This window comes from Poecilia reticulata, chromosome 4 (genome assembly GCF_904066995.2).
Source record: "Poecilia reticulata chromosome 4, P_reticulata-male-v2, whole genome shotgun sequence".
Classification (NCBI taxonomy): Eukaryota; Metazoa; Chordata; class Actinopteri; order Cyprinodontiformes; family Poeciliidae; genus Poecilia; species Poecilia reticulata.
This window is the reverse complement of record NC_088833.1, coordinates 24655509-24679868: the sequence shown is the minus strand read 5'-3', so window position 1 is coordinate 24679868 and position 24360 is coordinate 24655509. Positions and strand designations below refer to the sequence as shown.

Genomic DNA, 24360 nt, shown 5'->3' with positions numbered 1-24360 from the left:
ATTGAAAACACAGTTTTAACTCCTCACAATAATTATTCCACACTAGCCCTCTACAATAACTCAGTAATATATCACAATGTACCTGTGATCAATATCAATAGATACCTCAATAACGTTTTAGCTGCTCAACCTCTCATGGTGGCATCAACTAACTCGTTCTTTGGTTGCCTAGCAACAACCTGTTGAGTAACTTTCGCAGCCACAGTTTCAAGTTTCGCCACTTTGCCTGATGACTGCATAAAAAAAGTCAGGCCACCAAATCTGGCAGGATTTCAACAATTTAAAACAAAAATAAAATAAAATACAGAATCAATAATCATCGATATCGACTGACATGAAATGTGGAAATGCTCACCGTGTACGAATACTTTTACAAGGAACTGCATGTTCACACCTGAGAAACTGCTAAAAAAACACACAAACCTTAGCAACCCCCTGAGAGTACACTCTGAACACCGACACTCGGTTAGAGACCTTGTATCCTTCACTGAATTATTTGCGGCTCTTCTGCCCTCTGCGGTTTAGTTTGGGTTAGATCTGCCAAGCTGGCATCGCCTGTGGCAGATGGCACTGTTTGTCCTGAGGACAGAGGGGGGGGGATCAGTGACAATCACAGCTCGGCAAGCTGTCGGACTTGATCACTTCATCTGCGCCCTCGCACCCAGCACACACACTCACATACACTCGCGTGCACAGAATTCACAGCTTAATGTGCAAAGGCCCTCTGTTAAGTCACACTAAATGTCTGCTTTGTTATTGTTGTCTGCGCCAGCTGCCCGCTGCGAGGAGAGGCGCGCAGTCAACATAATGATCCTGCGGCCCTTCAGTTCATCAAAGGGGCCGAGGCTCTGCACAATCACACGACAAGCACACGCATCTGCTCCCTCTGTAGTCAATCCAGAGGTGAGACGTGGCGGGGAGGAGTGACAGCAGTTTAACACGGGGGGCCGCGAACAATCACACACACAATGTAAACCCCAGCAGAGGCAGATAATCGCTGTGTGAGTCATGTCTTCTAAATTTAATAATTGGAGTAATGATTATTATTATCACCTTTGATTGACCTGAAAATGACAGCTAAGGCAGTGTGTGAAGATGCACGCAAACACGCAGACACACACGCACACACACACGCACACACACAGCTCATTTACGGAGGTTATTGAATTATCTCTGGGTGGGCGGCGAGGTGACAAAGAGAGACTCTGATTCAAAGAGAGCGCACAATGAAATGACTGGATAAATTCAAACGCTCCTCTTCATCTTGGCAGCAAGTTAAGCTTAAACAGCAGAAGCGCTTCGTATGCGCAGTCAGCAGGTCGCTGGGACTTTGACGTCTTTTGAGCCGGTTTCTCAGCACGAAGCTCGCGTTGTTAAAACGTCGACCCTGTGACATTCTCAGGGAGGCTGGAAGTTGTTGGTTTTATGAGGCAAATCTGTTCCATTGTCTTTATACAACAGACGTTGACGTTGACCGTACATCTCAAAAAAAGAGGAATACAGTCTAGGATGGAGACCAGCGCAAGATGCATAACATACTAAGAAAAACTAACCCAAATGGCACATTTAGCACATTTAACTCCGCTGTTACTGTTCCCAAAGATATTTTCAACTAAGATATTTTCATTGCTGAAAAAAAACAACCTCTCAAATAATTATTACGAGCACCTTGAAAAGTTTCTGGCTGTTTTGTATTAAACACTGGATCAGAAAGGCATCAGCAACCACCCTCAAATGTTTTGACGTGAAGATGCTGACTTGATTCCCATCATGCTACACTCTCAGCATCCCTGTACGTAAACTGTTGCGAAAACAATGAAAGCTTGCAAAGCAGGCGCTTATGGCTATCCGAACAGAAGCTGAAAATGAAAGAAATTTGTGTGGATCAATTTAGATCATGCATGCGTAGGTTTCTGACAATGTTTGTGCTTCAATCATAATAACCTAGAGAAAAAAAAAAACGATAGGAAAAGGATAGAAATAAAAATAAACCAGACAATTTCATGGAGCTCCTCTGCCGCCCCCAAAAATATTCTTATTTTTATAAATTGGTGAAAACTGGTTGCATCCTGCCACATGTTATCCATCGAAAGGTTCTGCTGCTAACATGCTTTGCACTGGGTGGCTGCTTGCTTCCAGAATGCTGAAGTCATGTACGCTTCCTGTATGTGCTTTTCATTGCAAATGTCCTGCTGCTTTATTCTCAGGAAAATCTGGAGGGTCAACCGCGCCACCGTGAAGCCCTATAGACCTCAGACGCTAAGCATGGCTGCTTTAAAGGAGCAGTGTTATGGAAAATCAACGTTTTGAGCTTTGCATCATGTTACAATGTCAATCCATCATCAAAGGCATACCTGCAGTGTTGCCTTGATTCTTTCATGCGCGTTTAAGGAACAATTGAATCTCCTACTCAGCTCCTACAGACTAGCGCTAGCAGCAATTAGCAAACATCTGGTGGAACTGCGCATCGGCTGAGCTCGTTATAGGAACCGCTTCTCAGTGAAAAACGATTTTAAAAGCTTAATGGAGGAACGTTATGATGATGCGCTGAAGGGGGCACTAAATTGCAAATCAAATTTCTTTTAAATCATGTTTGATATATCCAGCAACTGAAGGTAACATAGTTACTTGATTATGCTATAAAATGGCTTTCCAGGGCAGTTGGTTGTTTGCAAAGACATGTATGTAAAAATTCAATAACGACTTTATGCTCTCTCTCTCTGTCTGTCTGTCCAGATATGCTGATATGGACAACAGCCCCACACGGCATCGGTGTCTCTCGAGGGGATTGTGGGCAGCGTGTCCTTGAACAGCTGCTGGCCACTGACCCAAGATTTTCTGCTCCGATGCCGGGAGTGAGGAGGGAGGAAAGGAAGCAGTGGGACACTGTCGGTCTAACCTCCTCCAACCTTCACATCCCTCTCCTGGAAAGCAGCCCACCGAGGCTGCCCAGTCTCCAGCCAGCAGGCCCGCACCGTCAGAGCACTTAGCTTTGAGGTGTAATTAGTCGCTTGAATGAAAAAATCTCTGTGGAGCTTGGCTAAAATGAAGGCGAAAGAATAAAACGCACAAGACGTCGTGCAGTCAGATAACAGAAGCTGAACATTTGAGATTGTCTTGACATGCTGGGAGTGATGAACTGATCACATGACAGAAAGCCAAGGACGTGTTACAGTAAGGTTGTATTAATTTAAAAGTTTTCTAACAATGCATTTGAGCCTTTCTTTTCAAGTGGGAGTTTGTGAAAAAGAAAAATAGGAAGCACAAGCTCAAAATTATACATACAGACTCAAATGTAAACACACAGCTCATTAATATGTCATCAAACGCCCCTTACTAAGTTGTACACTGTACCAGCTGTCAATCACGGTTTCATTCTCAGTAGTAATGTTGCATCAGTACCGCTGGGTGCACCAGCGGTGAAATAACGCAGCTGTAGCACCGACTACAAATTCTCTAACTTCACCTTAAATCAGGAGTCAGACGGGTGAAACGAAGATGTTCCAAACATGGATAAAGCGGGCTAACGTTAGGGAACTACGCATAATCTGTTTGAACTACGCCTGAAAACCAGAACCAACTTTTTATGAAAAAAAGAGACGTCACTTATCCAGATATATTACGCCAGCAGCTTGTTGATAGCGAGACATTCTTCACGACTTCCCAAGGGATATTTAACCAAACATTAGTGGATGTGTGTGCATGCTTTTGAGATCGTATGAATGAGTTTGACCTTGTGTTAAAAAGAGGGAATTCACAATAAATTAAAACTTGAGCACCCAATCATTATATGAATAAGCAGGACCGCCAACTTTAACTTACTGCTCATATGATTAATCTATAAAGTTTAATGCGTAGATATTACATAATGCAGATTAATCGGGTTACCTAAGTCTCTCCCCTGCGTAAGGTAACCTGGTTCTGAGCAGCGTGACAATCGACAGCGAAAGGGAAACGTCTTCCTTGACTCGGTGAAGCCAACACGCGGAGCGCAATGACGGAAGCATAAAAGCTGCAAGAAGCTTTTTAAAAATGAAACAGTTTTTATACAGCATGTCTGTGTTTAATTCTGGCCAAGAAAGAGATGAAGGCTTTTAGAAGTTGCTCTTTTTAATGCTTTGAACCTTTTAGCCTCCAAATGCTGGATTTGGAACCGTAAAGGTAATGACTGACATTCTCTAAGGAACGACAACGGAGAACATTGATTTAGTCGTCCCAGTTGCTCTAAAATACTATGCTAACAATAGCTTAAAATATCAACTCAGCAATGACTTTGGGTTTATTAGAAATGGTCTGACCACTGTCACACATCCATCTGCTTGTCCTTGCAGGGTTGAAGGGGAGGGGCTGGGTCTTATAGCCAGAGGTCATTGAGGGAGAGGTGGATCCACCCTGGACAGGTCGCCAGTCCATCACACAGCACCAGATAAAAATAACTAACGACCGCTCACCGCCGAAAGGCAAGAAGGAATTACTTGAAGAGTCATCCTGGTCTTTTAAAAGAGTTATCGGAACGGGCTAAATCAGAATCTGCACATCAAAGTTTTTTTTTTCTTAAGATCAGAAATCAACCTCACAAATGATGGGTTACTTCTTTAGTATCTGCATTTTTGTTTTTTGTTTTTAAATGATGTGATTGAATGATGTATCTAATCTTTGTGACTCACGAGGTTCAGCCCTCAACTCCTGACATGAAGGTGTGTCCTTCCTACGCTTGGCGCCAGAGGCTGGTGAGGCCGGCGGCTGCACGTGTGTTGCTGTGCGTGTGTGTGAGAGCGTGTTTATCGAGATAGAGGCTGACCCGAAAGAGACGTGCCGACCTGCTCTCTCTGAGATTAATGCCTCCACCTCTTCTTCTACATCTCGAACAACACTCCCCTCCATCCTGCGCGTGACCTTCCCTCCTTCGACGGCTGGGGGTGGTGGTGGGTGGGGGGGGCATTCATCTATTCCTTAACCTGTACATCCATCCATCCTCCCATCTGGGTGACGGATGCATGCTGAGGGCGTGGCAGGGGGGTTTGAGATCGTCGAGATCCATGAACCTAAGCAGAGTCATTCTCTCCGTCTTCCTCTCTTCCCTTGGCATAAGGAGCGGTTGAAGGACTGATAGTGGCGACTGCATATCTTTATAGTTAATATTAATGCGAGGAGACAGAGGACAAGGTCTCCCTGAAGAGAGCTTTACTCTGACATATGCTCCCTGATTCCCTACCTATCTCTCTAACTCTGTTTCAGTCCATCTCTGTCCCTCCATCACAACCCCTCCCTCCTCTATCAATCTTTTCCACATCCTCGTTTCCTCTTATCGTTTCACCCAACCCTTTCCCTGCTTCTTTTCCTCTCTCCCCCACTTTGCTCCCTCGGCTTTTTACCCGTTTTTTTTTTTTTTTTTAGTATCTATTGTTTTATTTTCTTTATCACTCTGCCTTTCATCATAGAAATGTTGACGCGTCAAGGAGGGGTGAGGGACGCGACTTTATGAGGGCTGTAAAACGAGTTTTGAAGGTGAACGACGGGCAAACACACACGCACACACACACACACATGCACACACACACACGCACACACGTGCAACGCGAACAACGTCCGACTCATGCTGGGGGTGTAAATCTGGCAGCTAAACACCAGGTGTTGAGCTGCGGCTCAGACCGACCAGACAGCACGCCATGCACATTTATACGACACAGATGTTGAATTATGCTATAGAAATAAAGTTGTTTTCCTCCAGCTGCCACAAAAAAAAACAAAAAAAAAAACAAAAACACACCATAAAAACAAGCAAACACTGAAAATCTTAACAGGCTTCCAGAGTAAACTGAGCCAAACACCTTAAAATTAATTTCTCTCCCATGTACCAGGCTCTTAATGCAGGAATGAATCTCAATCACCAACACTAAAAGAAGGAAAACTGGCTTGTTTAGTGACATGAGACACACACGCACGCACGCACACACACCCCTGCACACGCGCACACACACACACTTGAGGATCGGGGTGGAGGGGCGCGTTATATTTCTTGCTCAAGGATACATTACCAGGTATAGCCGGGTAGGGTATTGAGCCTCAATAAAAGCTGTCAGCAGATCCTTGGGTAGGAAAATTTAAAAAGAAATCACCCGGCACTTCTGGCCACTTTCCTCGGAGCTGCAAGCACACTCAATCTGCAACAGCATTTAATAACTGACTTCTGAGCTCTCTCCACGGACTGCCCTCTATTTATGACTGCCACTGTTGGTGTAAATCTCCAAGTTGTCAAGATGTCTGGCAGAAGCCAAGAAAATCTCCTTTTTATTGTGGTTTTGCTGGGATTTAAGGTATTTTTTTAGCTCCCATTAGGCAGAGGGAGAAAGGTGACTGATGGCAAACTGTGAGGTAAATAAGATAACTTTGTAAATGGAGGAGGAGGCGGGGGGAGGATACAAAATGGTTTTAAAAAGTTGCATCCATTCACTCCTCCATTGTCCCCTCATTTACCTGAGTTTTGCGGGTGTAAGATTCAAGAGGGGACTAAGAAGAATATAACGGCAGGTTACCAGTGGCACAAGCCTGGAAAGGCTTTAAAGGGAGCCGTCCAGGAAGCCATTTTGGCAGAGACCAATTCCCCATTAACTGACTTATTTCAAGTCAGGAGAGCAGTCCCCTTCAAGTCCCGCCCAGATGAGGGAGCGCCTCACCCTATCTCTACAGTTCGAGTCCAGTCAAATATGGAGAATGAGTATTTCAGCAACTTGTACATTCGTTGCAACATTTTTATGTCTTAGCAGGGCAGAACCAACGATACTGCAGAATACAACCCAATCTGTCGACCCATCTCCCGCTCCGTCCTACAATCACTCATGAACAAGACATCAAGATGCCTGCAGTCCTCAGCTTGAGGCAGAGACTGAGCCCTGACCTGAAGTGGGGTTGCAGAAAAGTAAAACCACAACAGTTTTTCTGCTTCGTGAAGCACAGAGTAATTCTCACTGCCAGTCCGTTGATTGAGATTCAGCTCCTGTGACAGGAAGGTTCCCTTATTAACATGACAGATAATATGTGGATGTTTGGGAATAATGGAATAGATGCCCAAATTGTTCTGTAACTATGAAGAAGTGTTCCTCAATTCGTCTCGCCCAACAATGTTTCACACTAAAGTTCACGAGCAGCATGTCTGTTAGCCAGCAAACAGACCAACTAAATAACCAACTAACAGCTCATTTAACTTTAAGTTTTACTTTATAAAGAGCAGGATGGCAAAAACACATAATATTCTCTAAAATAAGCCCTTTAGAAACAGACGTAGTGGGTGATCATCCTCCCCCTCCGTTCTAACACCATTCAGCAAAATCCATACCAAAAACCGGCACTGGGCTCCGTGCCTCGTTATTGGAAGCGCTGAAATTAAACATACGATGAAGTCAGGACAGATCCCATTGGTCAGCCAGGAAAACAGCCAAGTAAGATGGAAAACGCATAATCCTGGAGCACAATATGAAACCAGTGTTGTCGCTGTTTGCAAAAAGGCATACAATGGGATAGCCATGTTCTCTCATCTACTACAGCCTTGTTCTCAGGGTTTCAATTAGGGCCTCCTGATTTCCCCGGGGGCCACTCCCTTTCATGGAGAAGCCTCATTAACAGAAGAAACACAAATACATGCACACACAGCAGGGCTGCGCGCGGCGGTGCTCACGCATATAAACAGACCCGCGTCGCCTTCAGAGCTTACCCCCGTCTTCTCATCAAAGATCTTGATCCCTCCGAAGGAAACGGTTAGAAACACCTTCTGCTTGTGTTCTCCTTTAGATCGCGCTGCAGCAGCTATACCCTGCGGACGAGACACACACATACACACACACACACGATGCAAAACAATCGCATTAGGAACAGAAATGAAATACATGAAGAGTGGAAAGGGAATGCACATAAGTAGAGTCTCTGAGTAAAAGATTGTTCTCTTGGTGGATTGCTCCTTAGTATTGGTAACAAGCCACACATGGTGGCAGCAGTTTAGGATGAGACAATTTACAGCCACAGACAGACATTTCACCAACATGTTTAGCAGAAGATTATGCAACATTACGTAGGCTAAATGTCTGGAAATTATGGCAGACATGACGCTTCTGCACATTCTAAAATTACTCCACCAAGCAAGTAACGTAAAGCTGCTGTCACACCGTTTCTTATCTTGCCGTACCGAGAATGCATTTTACAGAGGTCTAAATGTGAAGAAATGAAGCACATTTTTCAAAACATCAAGTCCTGTCACATCTGTTTGGTATGCGTGTTGTTCCGTTTGCATAAATTAGAATGTTATAGAATTTCTTTTTTTTTATTTAACCATTATTTTATCAGAAAGTCCCTTAAGATAAAGTCTCTTTTTGAGGGAGACTTGGCCAAGAAGCACAACACAGCACAAAACATACAGTTTTCTACTGTGTCTGGACCAAATAAGTTACTTTTGTCATGATGTCATAACGTCATATTCCCAACGCCTCTTTTCTTAATGATCATCTAGGGAAGAAAGATCCCTGCGACAGACTGGCAACCTGTCCAGGGTCCGGGCCTCTCGCCCGGAACGTTAGCTGGAGATAGGCACCATCACCCCTCCCATCGGAGGGATGGAGGGATGGATGGATGGATGGATGGATGGATGGATGGATGGATGGATGGATGGATGGATGGATGGATGGATGGATGGATGGATGGATGGATGGATGGATGGATGGATGGATGGATGGATGGATGGATGGATGGATGGGAAGAAAGATTATATAAGTTTATATACAGTCTACAACTGCCCCCAAGTGGTGAAATAGTAATTAACAACATGAATCAGAAAGTAATAGCTGGCCTGCCCTGATGGAGGATGCATTTCAAACATTTGGCATGGAGATGTGAGTGATTCAGAGTGTAGTCTCATCTGACCTTAGATAACGTTTTAGGTCAGTACTGCAAGTTTTGAGCAGCGCAATTTTTTTGAAACGTGTAGTTTTAAGCAAAACTTAAAATGCTTTCTTGCGTGTTTGATTTATTCAGCAAAGAAAAACAAATATTACTCATTTATATTTGCCACCCACACCCTGACTGCAATATCTAATTTTAAGTCATGCACACGTTGAATTACTGAAGAAAATATCCGCACATTTCTGTAACCTGCAAAGGGCGTCTTGCGTTGTCTCGTTTAGGTCCACAGACATATTACTGAGTTTAAATGCGAACAATAACTTAGCACAAATTTAAATGTGTCAACATTAGCAGTGTGACGGTGCAGGTCTTTCAGTTCAGCACACAGCCGTCCTAAATCAATACAGTCATATTAAATATACATATGCACAACGTTTGTGCCTGGACTCTTCGTTCCACTAAGCAGTTTTAAAAGTGGCACCAAAACAAAGTAGAGAAGTCTTCCACTAAAATCTACCACATTTTCACAATGCACCTTAATATGCACTCGAACTTTATGATTTTATTTAATATTTGAATAATTCTCTCCTGACATAGAAAATTGATTTTTCCAATGAGATTTATCCTGTTTAAATAAAAGGCCAAGTAAATAAATAAAAATTGAGAAAGAAAGGCAGACCAAACCAAAGTTAACCTTTTACAATAAGATTCATAACTCTTAATTACTCACTTAAGATAATGTTAAGCCAAAAGTAAAACACTGGTGCACAGAGAAATAGGTTGAAGTCCAAATCCAGCTGCCTGCAGTTTTCAACCAGCCCTAAACATCACAGAGGTTTCTACAGAGGGATTTTCTCCAACAACTGTGCTTCTATGGAGCATTCAAATGCAACTCCTACAACGGATCATCGTCTCTAGATAAACACTTCCAAAGTAACTTGCACAGTATTTTACATACAAATGACAGCAGAGTACGGTTTATCTTAGGCGATAAGTTGAGTTTATCAATGAATCAAATGGTTTTTTTCCCCCCTTCAGTTAAATTTTGCAATGCACTCCCCTGGGTTGTTATATTTCAGAGTAATGTCAATGATATCAAAAGTCCACTATGTTGTTCGTCGAGCATCTTATGACGTCCTTTAGGTAAAGTCGCATCTTTATTCTGCTGATTTGTTTGTTTGGTGCTAACATTTCTCGGTTCCTGTATTGAAGGTCAACTCTGTATGCAGCGTTTTTTTTTTTGCAGACCTACTATTTTTGTACATTGAAGGTCTGATTTCCTGAGAGGCTTGGTCCAGAACAGTCTGTGACATCTGACTACACAGATTAATGAGTGGTTTGCGCCCCCATAAACCTCTGGTCTGGATATGATTCATTGGTGTCTATGTAGACGCCAGAAATTAAGTCAACACAACTATTCTGGTCAAAAATAATACTTACTGATCCTACATACGGTTGATATGTACTGAATGTTAGAAATGCTACAGTCTTTGTCATTTTAGTTTAACAAGGTTTTGAAGAGTTCAATTGGATTTTAACTATCAAAGCAGCTCAACAGATTTATTTTTCAAAGTACTGGAAGCCTTATTATGCACATGATACACATCTTTTAGAGCAGTCAAAAAATATGAAGATGGAAAACGTTCCATCACGGCGCAACTTCTGAAAAACGGGAAGAACGTCCAGTATTAGAACGAGCTTAACTTTCATGTGGATCTGCAATGTTTAATTGTAGAAAGAGGAGAAGAAAAGGGTGGAACGAGAACAGAGAACCGGAGGAGCTGAACGAGGCTCAGGAGGAGCCACGTGAAATAAGAGGTGCAGAGACGAGAGTAAAAGAGTTGATGGATTTTCTGTCGGAATAAATGAGAAGGAGGGATCCCGTTTGATCAATGAGCTGTCTGTCCGCTTCTCACCCTTATAGGTCTCCGCTGGGTGGAGTTTCCACTCCACACAAAACAAAACACAAATGTAATTTTCTATATTTAATTTCCACCGGCAGCATGACTTGGGGATAATTAATAATGAATGAGCCGCTCCTCGCCTTATATCTTTGACAAAAAAGGAAAGAAAAAAGGATTTGTTGAAATATGCGGCTGTTTTTAACACGAGTTTCTTCATGCTGCAAAAGTCAATCAATTTTTTTTTTTTTATAAACGACGCTCTTTTTTCCCATGAATTATAATAAAGTAGCCAATCTGCTGTCATCTTCATCTTCACTCACCTGTCTCCTACCCATCATCTAAATGATCCCTCTTCCTGTACGACTTCTCTTCTTTGTTAACTGCCCCATCTGTCTGACTCCCCCTCTAATTGTTCCTGTCCTGCCAAATGAGACATTCACCCCAGTCCCCTTCTCATCCATATGGCTAGCCTCCTCACTTCCTCCTGCACCCATCATCATCATGCCTATAAATTAAAGCGTGCACTTTTTTTTCTCCCCTCCTATCTTTGTACTTGAACTTTTCTCCCCTGGAAATTTGCATATTGGGGGGAAAAAAAGCAGACAAACCCTGCATGCATGACTATATACGGAGGCGTGCTTACGCTGTGCTCTGTTAAACATGCATATTTAAATGTTCAACACTAGAATATGCATGAAGATGAACTGTTTATGGACCAAAAATTAAAAAAAATAAAAAAATAAAAATTGAACAGCCGCTGATGTTTTGTAGGTTTTGAGAGTGCGGGAACTCCGTTCGGCCTGAGGCGATCCATGCTGCGTTGTTTCTCCACATTCTTCTTTTTTTTCTTGTTATTTTTAAATTATCATGCGAATTTAAAGTTTCCAGCTTGTGTCCACGCAAATCTCGTTTGTTTGCAACAGCAGAGAAATAAAAGGAAAGGGGAGCGTGTTCTTACCTTGAGCTTCATCATTGAGTCCTGGCAGAGCTTGTCTCCGCGGGCGGCGGTGACCTCGTCCAGGCCGATGAGTTTGGCCTTGTAGCGGACGCCATCGCCCTTAAAACGCCTGATGAGAGCTGCCTCGCTGCGATCCTGCCCTGCAGACACAAACCACACACACACACACACGCGCGCACACGCACGCACACACACACACACATGCACACACACGCACACACTGCAGTCAACAGTGCAGCTTCCAGTCAAGGACCTCAATCTACCTCGGACCAGCACTATTACCTCAGGGACATCAATCAAGTGGCCAACAAAAAGGCTTGAAACTGTAATTCTTTATGGGAGAAAAAAACAAAAACAAAAACAAAAACAAAGGTAAAAGTCAAAGGTAAAGATTTAACAACATTTTGTTTTGGGACTAACTGAGAAGTGATCGTGTTGAAATTGGTCAAAATACTAAGCGGATGTGCCTGTATTGTTCAGGAGGAATAACGTCGAAACTCAAAATAATGGTGTGACATTTTGTTCTTATCTCCCCCGTCTGCTGCGGTCCTTCCTCTCTCCTCTTCTTCTATTGTGCTCCCGATTGCCAACATGGTGCGAATGCATTAGTGCGTGTCAGCCGTGGCGTGAATGTGTTGACCTTGCTCTTGTCCTGGAAGTCTCTGTGTTATCTCCTGTGTTCCTTCTCGCACACACAATATAAGATGCGGGCAGAGCGGCTACTCATGAGGCTAAACTCTCGCTCCCTTTGTGTCACGCTGTCACCATTCTTCTCCAGACTGTTTTTTTTTTCTGCAGCCGAGATGCCGTGGGTGAGCAGTTCATCAACGCTTTTCCCGTCCGGAGGAGCACCAGCGAGTCTTTCCCGGTCAACTCCTCGTCGCGTGTCGTGTGCATGCGGCGCGGGGGGGAACAGGGGAAAAGGAGTGTGAGTGTGAGGGCGAGAGCGAGAGGCGTAATGATAATGCAGCAAATTCAGATAATATATAGAGGCATTAGTTCTGTACTCTGTATCAGCGTGACTCTTTGGAAGGTCAGACTCGGAGTGATGGAGAGGTCCCACTCCTCCTTTTTTCACTCTTTCACACTCCCTCTATTCACACAAAGTCCCCAAAGCACCGCAGTGTAAGAAGAATGAGGCTTTAGATCCAGAGGGGGAGGAAGGTCGGGGGACGCCGCGTTTCACAGCGCTACTTAATCATAGTTGCCCACCGCTAATCTACTTTATGTCTGCGTTACTTGCTTACTTATGCAACTTTAAATGTGCATCAGCGTCACATGATGTGAATCGTATTTACAGCAATTTGTGTGTATCAACAATGGGTGGGCTTTTATCTCACCGTTTATCATTTATTGTGATAAATTTCATATCAGGATAAGAATTTTGACTCATCGTTATCACGATAAATTCCAAATAACGACGTGAACCACCCAAAGCTCTCCACATTGGATTACTAGTTTTTCTACTTTCTCCACTGTTTACTCAATAAAAGCATCAATAAATATCAGTAAGTTTAAAAAATATGCATCTTAGTGATACAAATCACACTTCTTAAAGAAGAGTTTTAGTATTTGTGTTTGTGGGGAGCTTGCTGTGTCATGCAGTCAAAGCCATAAAAGTAATTTTTTAATCGTTTTTTAAGTCCGCATCGCCCAAATCCACTGTGTTCAGTCCTCAGAAATCCAGTCTTTACACTGCTACCAAGAAGAAGAACCAACAGTTTGCACTACCAAAAACACTCTTCAGTGTGGAAGTTGTACCTTAACAAAAATAACTTAGTGGTAGCCATTTTTATTTTTTGGTGAACTGTCTAAATAGAGGTGATTTAAGTCAGAATCTGTTTAAAAGGAAAATGTATTTTCGTTAACGTATGCTCTTAATTAGAAATGCTTCACTGGCCTAAATCCAACTATAGTAGCTACAACAAAGGCTGAATTCACTACAGCAAATTTGTTTGTGTTTTATCCTTGGGAGCTTTTGACCTCCTGTTCTTAATTGAACATGTTGGCACATTTTGAAATGTTTGCATTGTTTAGGAAATCTCAAAAGCAAGGATAAATGCTCTGCAAATGCTTCTGTTTTAGTCATGCTAACTGTGCTAATCGCTGAAATAAAATCAACTTTTACTGTGACATTTTTCGAGTTATGTGGTTTCAGGAACTGACGGTCTGATGGGACAACCCTCAACCCTTTTTCCCACTGCCCAGCTGCACCAAGACCTCGGGAGGACTAAAGAGAAATCTGAATCACCCAAGGTCAATCCTCTCTAAAAGATTAGCAATCGGAAATTAAACACAAAATTCTGATTAGTGCATCTCCATTGAAAGTCTTTGTCTCATATAAGGGAAAACTGCAAAGGAAACAGTTTTCCCCATTGATAAAATAAAAAGAAAATCATGCACACAGACACTGTGCATGAACTCGCAGTGCTGACTCACTGAAGAGACGGACTCAGCCACAGCCATACTTTCAGTAATTCATCACCACCTCAAAACCCTAAGAGACAAGGCAGCTAAAGAATTTCTGCCCTTGTTTGGTAGAAAACGACTCGTTCAGATGTGTCGCCTCAGTGGGGATTCGGATGAATGGAGGCGTTTTAATCACCAGGCTGTTCTGCTTCCATTTCATTTAGAAATGTCCCACAAACTGACAAGTTTAGGAAATGTACTCATCAACAACCCTGTTGAATGTTAACGCAAAGTTGCTACGACAACTCCTCCAAACTCGTCCTTTCTTCTCATGGAATCAACAACATGAAATGTGTTTCCTGCTACAAAGTCTTAACATGCCAATTCATAATTCATAATTAAAACATGAGACACTTCTGAGACGCTGGGTGCTCTTAATCCATGTGCTTGGAAACTGACTTGGGAAGTTTTATCAAACATCTGTGGAAATGTAATGCTTCATGTTGAACATTAAGGTTTCATTACCCCAAAAACAGCAAATTTTTACAGATTTAGCTTACATTTAGTTACCACAAATGTGTTTTGTTGAGGTGAGAGTGAGTTTTAGCTTGCGTTGCCACTAAAACGCTGTGCAAAACTTTCATAAAAACATCAAATACTTCTGTCAAGGCAACATTATCAGCATGAATAATTAGCGTCACAGTGTGTTGGTATATCGCTGTAAAATCCAGTTTTGTATTTCAGTTGTTTATGAGCATTACATGAAACAAATTTCTCTCTATGCCATGGTTACAATATGTTCACAAAATTGAAACGTCTCAGGTAAGACACAGAGCTGCTTCTGAAATTACTCTATTGAGCAAATAATGTCTTTCTGTGGATTGCTAAACCTGGAATGAAGTATTTTGCATATATGGAGGAAGAAAATCTACTAAAATTATAGAGCTTTGCAGATCTAAATTATACAAAATTGCATTGTATTACTAGAAATTTGTGGAAAAAGTACCATCTGCTGAAAACTGATGGAAGAAATGGAAAAAGGTGACTGGCTAGACTTCTGACTTTGTAAAAAATGATGGTTAGAGTACCAGAGATATGTTATGGGGTTGAGGAAGTAGCAAGTGTACAGCAAACAGAACACCAAACACCACAACACGGACCAAATATCTACACCAAGTAAAAACATCCAGACGTATGTAAAGCTCAACTGAGCAGCAGCTGACAACCAAACCAAAAAATAGGGGGAAATTACCGGTTGCACAGATCTATTGCCATTATAAATCTGGCGTAAATGTAAAGCAGACTGCCCATGCTAAACAGCTGCAATAAATGGAGAAAATTGCATTTGTAAATTTCCCCCTGGGTCTTTGATTTAAATGACTGAATTTATCGTTTTACAAAGTAAGCATAAAAACCGCACAGTTAAATAAATAAAAAAAAAGATACATTTCTCCTCCCTGTTTGTAGAATCCCACAGTGTGCAGAGTTTATCTGTCACTTCAGGGGCACGGATCTGTGTGAGTGTTAAACAACGCTAGATGTGTCCAGCTGCTTTTGTCTCAATGGAGCAGCAGTTTTCATTTGAGTCTGACATTTAAGACCTGCTTGCTCCATCTGCATCCATCACCATTACGGCAGCTGTACTTAGCACAGAGGGTGGAGAGTCAAAGCGAGGCAGCGAGGTTGGTAAAGGCCAAGAGAGGAAGGGGAGGGGAGGAAGGCGGTGAGAGTTCGGGGTTATTTCTCCTGCTGAGTGGTTTATATTATTACCTTTTGGAAGCATCTTCCATGAAAGACCTCCCCGTGTGTCTGTGTGTGTCTGTGTCAGCGGGTGTGTGAATGTGTGTTTCGGGGAGGGGGAGCCATTCGGTCTGCTGTAATTAAATGTCTGGTATTGCTGTGACCCCACTGAGCTTCAAACTCAACTAATGAAAGAATCTTTCGTTTCATCTGTCATGCTGTTCCACACACACACTCACACACGCAGGCACATAGAGGAACCCGAGCAGCATAGTATCACTTACTGCCACGCTCACACAGACAGAAACCAAGCCGTGTGTGGCAGCACGTTTGCAGCGATCATAACTAGTTTGCCATAAAGATGAAAGAATCTCGTGCGGCATCAATCTTAGTAGCTTCACAGGTGAACACACATGCTAACACACAGAAAGACTGCTAACATCAGAGTCGGAGAAAAGCACGGGCCGCTATGAGATTCTCCCAATGTGGTAAAGCTTGAGTAAAAATGCCACAGAAATCAAACAAAATGTATAATGAGCTACTTGGTTTAATTTAAAACAGAGCAGTAACAAAAAATCCTACTGCTGCAAAAATCATAAAACATACTGCAAAGTGGAGATCAAACACTTCAAAACAGTGTCACCCTCATATTTCAGTTGTTCACTTTGATGGCTAATGGGCTTACCTCAATGAAAAACATCCACAATTCAGATTTTCTGATGATTTTAAAATTACACGAAAAAACTGAATGTGATTTTAACACATAAATCTTATCTCACAACCTAATCAAGCAGAGGGAAGATTCATGACTTGATGCTTTTGCAACAGATAGTCAGGCGCCTATTAAGTCTAAAAGTCAGTGCAGAGATTTGGTACGTACACACACTGCCAAAAAAACCACTACCAGTTTTAATGACTGTATCACTCTATGCTTGGGTGGCCAGCACACATGCCTGACCTAAACTCCAAAGATAAAAGGAGGATTGCTAAGAAGATGATGAACCAGGTTGATATTTCTACATTAAAAATCCTTTTTTGTTGTTATTTTGTTGTTAAAACACTTGAAATATATCACTCTGTGAGGATCTATAAGGTACTTGGGTTTTAACACTTTAAACTGAAATACATTTTTCATATTAAAATAATGCAGCCTGTTGTTTCCCTGGTGCAGCAACAGGTGAAAAGGGGTGGCGCTATAATAATCCATGCTTCATCCAACATGGAGAAAACAGATGTAAGCACATTCAAACATGTTTTTAAAAATTGGTCTGCTTTGATACCAGTAGTGTAAGTGGCATGTAGCTATTTAAGCTAAAGTCCCTCTTCAGTATGTGTGTGTGTGTGTGTGTGAGATAGCACTTGGTATGCAGAGTTAGTTCATAACTGTCTGTTGCAACAAGCAAAGAGGGAGGGACGGACATAAAGCCTAAAGCAACGGTGGAAAAGGGGGGGTACAGAACGTGATGGATGGATGACTGAGCCGAGCCCCCATTGGATAAATGTCAGTCAGGATTAAAGCGTTATGACAGGCAGAACTCGACCAGCTCGCTTTCGCGTGCGCACGCAAACACACACATTCTTCCACAGGTGATAGATGGCAGGTGACTGCTGGTGCCGTGCACCGAGCCCTCAAGGAAAGCCCCCAGCATCGCCCCTGGCAACTGTAGCCTCCTGCCTTCTGCGTGCCCCTCCATCACTCTCTCCCAACTGATTATCCCTTTTTCACCGCCATCTACTTCACTAAAGAAGGGTTACATTTCAATTACGCATTCTGGGTATTTACATCTCTGTGTCAGCAGGTTCTGCAGACCATGTCTACCGTTTCTTTTCACGATTGCAGTTTTAAAAAATGAAACTGGGGAGGGCGAGATGAGAGCAGTCAGATAAAATGCCCCGAGAGCTGGGTCTAGAGAAGAACGAAGCTTCTTCTGATCTCTTGTAACACAATCCAAAGCATTTTTTAAAACGTTTGTGTGATTTATTCGAAGATATTTTTTTTTTGTAAAACTGATTTCAAAAGCAGAGAAAATTCTAGCATTTAACTTACTTATTCACCCCAAAACTCAGTAAGAGACGTTTTCTTCATTAAAAAGAATGTCAGAGGGTTTGTAGCTTCTGAAGGAACGTTTACTCCATAAATTACTTTATAGAGATCAGATGCTAGGCTCGCGTGCGCAATCTTGACTTTCCAGTTTGTGTCAGGGAAGTTGCTGGGAAGACATTTGCTTTCCCTCAGAAATAAAACATCAGATTCTTTGCATGTACAATAGGCGGTGCATCTCGGTTTGTTTCCAACAGGCCTAACTTGTTTGCGGTGGCTGTTTGTTTCACTGCGCTCCAGATGAAAAGGCTCCCAGAGGCTCCTTAACTACAGCTGGGATGGTTCCCAACAAACACTCAACAGCACATGAGGGAACCAGGCAGTTACTCTCCAATTAATCCTGCCTCTAAACCCTACTGCTGGGTGTGTGTGTCTTTCTTTACCTATCAGAAGCTTGTTCAGATGAGGCACACTCTTGTACTATCCCTCACACAGACACGTTTGAACCCACAAAACAGCATGTGTTAAGAAAACAACATGTTGCTGCTTCTGCTTGATTCTTGCAGTTCTCTCTGCAGTGACTGGATGCGCCGCGCTGCAGAAGCAGAACCACAGTTGTCAAAGTGAAACATGGCTCGTCTTTGCATCAAAGTAAAGTTAATCTTACTAGAGGTTTTTTTTTTGTTTTGTTTATTTGTTTTACTAGTCATTTTATTTTTCCAATGACCAATTTATGTCTTAATCCCAGACATAAATATTAAACTATTAAAATTAGAAGAATGACTTTGAATTTTTACATCCATGTTTTAATGTATATCCGATATATAACCAACTTAGGTTATAGAGAGAAGCCCAGTTCTCTTTGCTATAATAAATATATATTTTATAGCTTCAATTTGCTGAAGCTGCTTATGCAAAGTAGGGAGAATTATCCACAGCATTTTTAAATCATCAATATCCCTCATTCCCCAGATCATCTCCTTGGCCTTACTCATGACCAGATTTTTTTTCACTATTATTTTTGCTGAAAGTAAAAAAAAAATAATAAAAAAAATCACACATTTCCATGAGCACATTTTCAAATCTGCATTATAGTTTATTTCGTCAATCTGGCTTTTGCATAACAATCTTAATGTTTTGCAGCTTTTTCAATAAAGCTGATGTTGATATAAAAACCATGTTGACAGCTGCACTGTTTTTCCACAGTTGTTTTGCTCGTTGTGCTTACACAGCCCCGCTGTCAAGAAAAGAGCAGCTGAAACGTCACTTGATGAATGTTATGACACTCAAAGCAAAGCGCTGAGTTACAGAAGCAGAAGATTTACATTTTCCACAAGTTTCACTTGCATACGTTTTACAGGAACCCCACTGACAATCAAATCATCAATGATCAAAACACAGGAAGAAGGCTAATGTTAACTCAGCACTTCATCAACATCAGACATGTGAGGAAATGAATGATAAAGCTATGCTATGCTCCTTTCAGTTGTAGTGGCGTCCTCTGTCTCACTGAATACACATTTTGAATATTGAAACGTTAAATGCAGATCTATACAATTCTTAAAGAACAAAAAATGATAATACATGAAGAATATCCTCAATGTTCTTTGTTGTTTTGCTTTGTTATTCTCCATACTTCTTGTGTACATTTATTAAAAGCTTTGCCAATCACTGCTCACGACTAATAAAGCTTTAAAGGTACACAGTGGAAAGACAGAAAATAGGAAACTCTATGCACGTGTTAAAATATATATGCATAATTTTTACATTAATTAGCCCAAATCTTCAAACATTTGTATGATAACCGCTATTAATCTGCTTGTCGTCTGCATAGAAAGAAACAGTTATGTTTCTTTTTAGATGCTACTTTTACTAAAGTGTTTTGATTAACACGTTTTATTTTTTTTTCGTATGTCTTCACTTTAACAAACCTGGAAAGAAATGTTTACAGATCAATACCATTAATATTAATGGTCTCACCAAAGATAAGGCAGGCAGAAAGCTCAGATGTTTCCACAGAGTGCATCTTAGTTCAGTTTCAGTTTTTGTGTCTCACTCAAGAGGTGAGCTTCCAGGTAGGAAGTGAAATATCAGTGTGCAGAGCAGGAGGAGTTAAACATGAGGTCACTTTGATGAGCCACAAATCTGCACACCAAGCTCCAAGTGGAATAAAATTATTGCACTGTGGCTAATCTGAATAAATCATGTCTTTGCCTTTGTGTCTTTTGAAACACATAAATACATAAGCACTATTTTTTGAATTGCAAAAACACCAGAATACACATTTAATTCAGGCACTAAAAGCGGATCTACAGAATGTGTCTGAATGTGTGTGTGTGTAGGCGTGTGTGTGTGCGTGTGTGTGGTTTAACGTGACCTTAAATTATGAAAAGCACATGAATACGCTTAATAATCTTCCTTTTACATCCAAGATTTGACTTCCTCTCACACATTAACCTCCTCACCTGCAGTTTTTACTGGGATAAAGAGGCTAGAGAAGTGAACCTGAGTTATATTACAATCAATCTGTGTTATGAGGCCATTTTCTGAACACGCAGGACAAATTAGAGCTGAAAAAACAAAATAAATAAATAAATAAAAATAAAGATCAGACATACAGCGCTGCACATTGCCATCCCACCCACTCTGAAACACCCACAGTCTGAGTGAAGGTCACTTTAAAAAGCAGACAGAAAAAACCCTCGACTTGATTGTACAGTCAGAGTTGGGAACACAGACAAGCCACTTCTGAGCCGCTTACTCATATAGCAGATGAAACTTTTCATCTTTCATCTTATTTCAAAGACTTTCCAGTTATGGCAATTTTAAGACTTTACAGTGAATTGCTAGACAATGCTTTTATGACATAAAAAAACTGTTTTGTGTTTGGAAATCATTAGTGATATGCCTCTGTGGAGCTTGATGAATGTCTCTTATCTGTCTTCTAGCTTCTTCTTTAATTCCTCTTTGCTTAATTATTTCAAATTTTTTGAGTTTGGAAGTTACAAGAAAGTTTTGTTTATTTTTTAAATAAACAAAATAAACAAAACTTTATTTTGATTAAAATAAAGCTTTGCTGTAACTCAGCGCTTTGCTTTGAGTGTCATAACATTTCAGTTTAAATTAGCTGTTTAATCTGAAAACAGTTTTAAATTTTTTTTATTTTTCCACAATTTGTTTATCATCCATCCATCCATCCATCCATCCATCCATCCATCCATCCATCCATCCATCCATCCATCCATCCATCCATCCATCCATCCATCCATCCATCCATCCATCCATCCATCCATCCATCCATCCATCCATCCATCTCCAGCCCAGGCTTGTTGGAGGATCTGAGCAGATTTTAATTTGGGGGCCTCTTTTCTTTTAAGTCTGTCATAATTAATAAAGATTTAAGAAAACAAGTATGGTGGTGCAAATTTTTTATTAAATTTTTTTTCCAAGAAATTGCAGGACAAAAGTCTGTTGCTCTTCTTCTATAGTCTCATAACAGTCGGTGTGTGACATGTAACCCAGACGCATGCAACAGAAAGTAGAAAGTTGGCATTATAATAGGATTGATTTAATATAACTTTTGAATTATGAAGGTATGAACATAACTGGTGTGTACAGAAACATGGCACTGAGATTTTGATGCGATTTCTGCCAGTACTCCTGGGCAGTCTTTATGGAAAGCCAGTGGTGCTGAAATTTCTTAATGCAGTGTTGGACTTTGTGCCCAATGCACAAATCTCTAAGATGCAGAACACGATGCAAAGTAATTAGTCTATTATGTTGAAAATGAAAATAATTTTCAGTGGTGAGCAGGACATGGAAGAGTTGCAGAACGAGTTGTTTTAATTTCCATTATATTCAGTAGGGAAACGTGTCTCCAAATGTACATGTTCAAGATACAAACAGGCTGGTTTCACTCAGCTGAGATCAGAGGTCCATTCCCATCCCCATTCCCTCCATTCCCATCCTCCATTTCCAGGAGGATTACTTTCTCCAGTTAACAAATGTGGTTTCATGCTTAGAGGAGCAAACTCTCACCCTGATCGCTTCATATCTATGCATTAATTCTCATCTAGTGAGCAAGGAAGCATTTAAAGCTTTAAACGTCTCATACAGAAACGCCTCTTCTGGCTGCAACAATACCGACTGTATTGTCATCGAACCACATCTGAGAGGAATAGAGGTTTCACGTTCTGTATGATGTGAATAAAACACCAAGAAAATATTGAAGGAAAAAAAATGAAACAATGCGTTACAAGTTCACGTCCTGATTAGGAGTAAAGTCTAAATGAAGGGAAAAGCAGGAGGCATCCAAGTCCTGCTCTTATCTGGGGAAATGCAAGTCATCCAACACACACACACACGCACACACACACACGCGCGCTCCTATGTTCTATAGGGGAACAAGGTGATTTAATCATCTCTTCTCCCTTTCATCTCATCTCAGCCTTTTCTATCTCCTCTTCATTTTAATATGAAACCAACAAAAGCAACAGTTAGTGAGAGGCCAGCCTCAACCCTCTTGACTCTTTTTCATATCTTTTAGCCACCATCTCAGCAGCCCTCTGTCTTCCAAGGGCTCTTGGAGGTAAATCTCCTGTCTCACTGTTGCATTAGGTAATTGGACCCAGTAATGAAGGCGAACATGCTGAGAAGATGTATAGGTATTTAAAGAAAATCAAACCTTTTCATTTTGTGAACAGAAAAATGGCGACTGGTGTGTGTCTCTGTGAGGATATGAAAACATTTATAGAAAAAGATGAAAGACATTGGAAAAAAAAAGTGCATCTGCAGTCAGTAGACTTCCCTGAGATGTCATAAGAGAGTTGTAATGTTTCTCTATTAAATCTTTTTATGGGGAAACTGAATTTTGATGTTTCATTAGTGGCAATCCATAAACACCAAAGTTATCAGAAATATTAAGGCGGAATGGACCTCTCTGTTTTGATTTCTCTCATGACTCAAATGACTTTAAAACAACAACAAAAATCAAAGCTTTATTTCATGTGATCATGTGTTTCCCAGGGATCGTTATTGAGGTCAAACAATAACGCTTTTGTTTATATTCAGTGAGATGGAGAAAAAGAAAAGTTATAGTAGAATAAGAGACTAAAATAGATTGAAAAATATTGTGACATGTATCAAACAAAACAAAAAAATGAACATGCTGCAAAGCAAAGCAAGTTAGCTTAGCATATGAGGGTAAAATGACCAATAGCTTTGCAAACAAATGTGTTTCAGATTCCTAAAACAACTTTACCTGCAGTTATTATTATTATTATTATTATTATTATTATTATTATTATTATTATTATAGCCACCAGAAGATCAAACAGGCATTAAAAATGCATATGTTAGAAAATGCTCAAATGGATTTAAATGGAGGGCTGAGATATGGGATGGAGTGGAAACACCTGGTTTAACACACATCCAATCAACCAATTAATTGAGTACATTTTGATAGATGACTAAAATATTCTATATCTGAAGCCGAACTCAGCTGAGACTAAAAGGTGACGCTTTTTTTCCAGATTAAGTCTGAATATGCCCATCCTGCGAATTCGTATTTAAATATTCATTCAAGGCCCCAATTTCTGCCGATGAAGCGGCGCCCACAGGGACCGCAACACTGTATGCCACACACATGCACACACCTAATCCCAGGGCTTTCTTTGGGTAGCTGTTCATTTACAGCAGCAAAAGAGGAACCTGTAGCTCTCCAAAGGCCCAACCATCATCAAAAGAAGAAGAAAAAGCCTCTCATGCTCCGTCCCTCTCATCCTTCCCTTAATCTCCCAGCCCTGAGCAAAAAAACCAACATTTTTAGTCTAAAAGATACGTCTAACTAAAAACCAAAAAGTGTCAGACCTATTTGCTTCTTTAATCCACCTGTCTGTGTGAATGTGTGTGTTTGTGTGTCTGACTGTCAAACACTGCAACTTTCAAAGCCTCAGCAAACACAGCTAACTCCTCAGCCATCCTCCTTTCATGCCAGGCTGAGTACGTCAGAACAAAGTATCCTCTCATGTCTGTCATCCCAGCCAAAACACAGAACTGGAAGTAACTGGAAGTAACTGAAAGTTGTTGTCTTTCCCTCCTCGGTCTCTCATTGCGTTTCATCTTGAGTAATGCTCCATCTCCCTTCATCTGCTCAACAAGCTTCCTGGGAGAGTGACGGAGTAAAGGAGGACTGCTGAACATCATACGGCTGAAAAACAAAGACGGAGCTCCGCCATCTGCCACAGGGTCTAACTCTTATTCTTTTAGCAGGTACACACACACACATACTGTACACGCAAACACACACGCACACACACACACCCACGCAAACACACACGCACAAGCACGCACACCCCCACATCCCCCCCCCCCCCCACACACACACACACACACATATTACTTTCTTAAACTTAACTGAA

General features: G+C 41.3%; 1 protein-coding gene across 9 annotated transcripts in view; it reads right to left on the bottom strand.

Moving 5' to 3' along the window:
- Positions 1-24360, bottom strand: part of dab1a (DAB adaptor protein 1a) — a 247672-nt gene that overhangs the window by 32588 nt on the left and 190724 nt on the right. For all 9 annotated transcript variants that reach the window (XM_081606533.1, XM_081606534.1, XM_081606539.1 and 6 more), the window contains 2 exons: positions 11752-11891; positions 7712-7810 (listed from right to left, as the gene is read on the bottom strand). In XM_081606533.1, coding sequence (XP_081462659.1) covers positions 7712-7810; positions 11752-11891 — 239 coding nt within the window. The remainder of the gene's footprint in view (positions 1-7711; positions 7811-11751; positions 11892-24360) is intronic.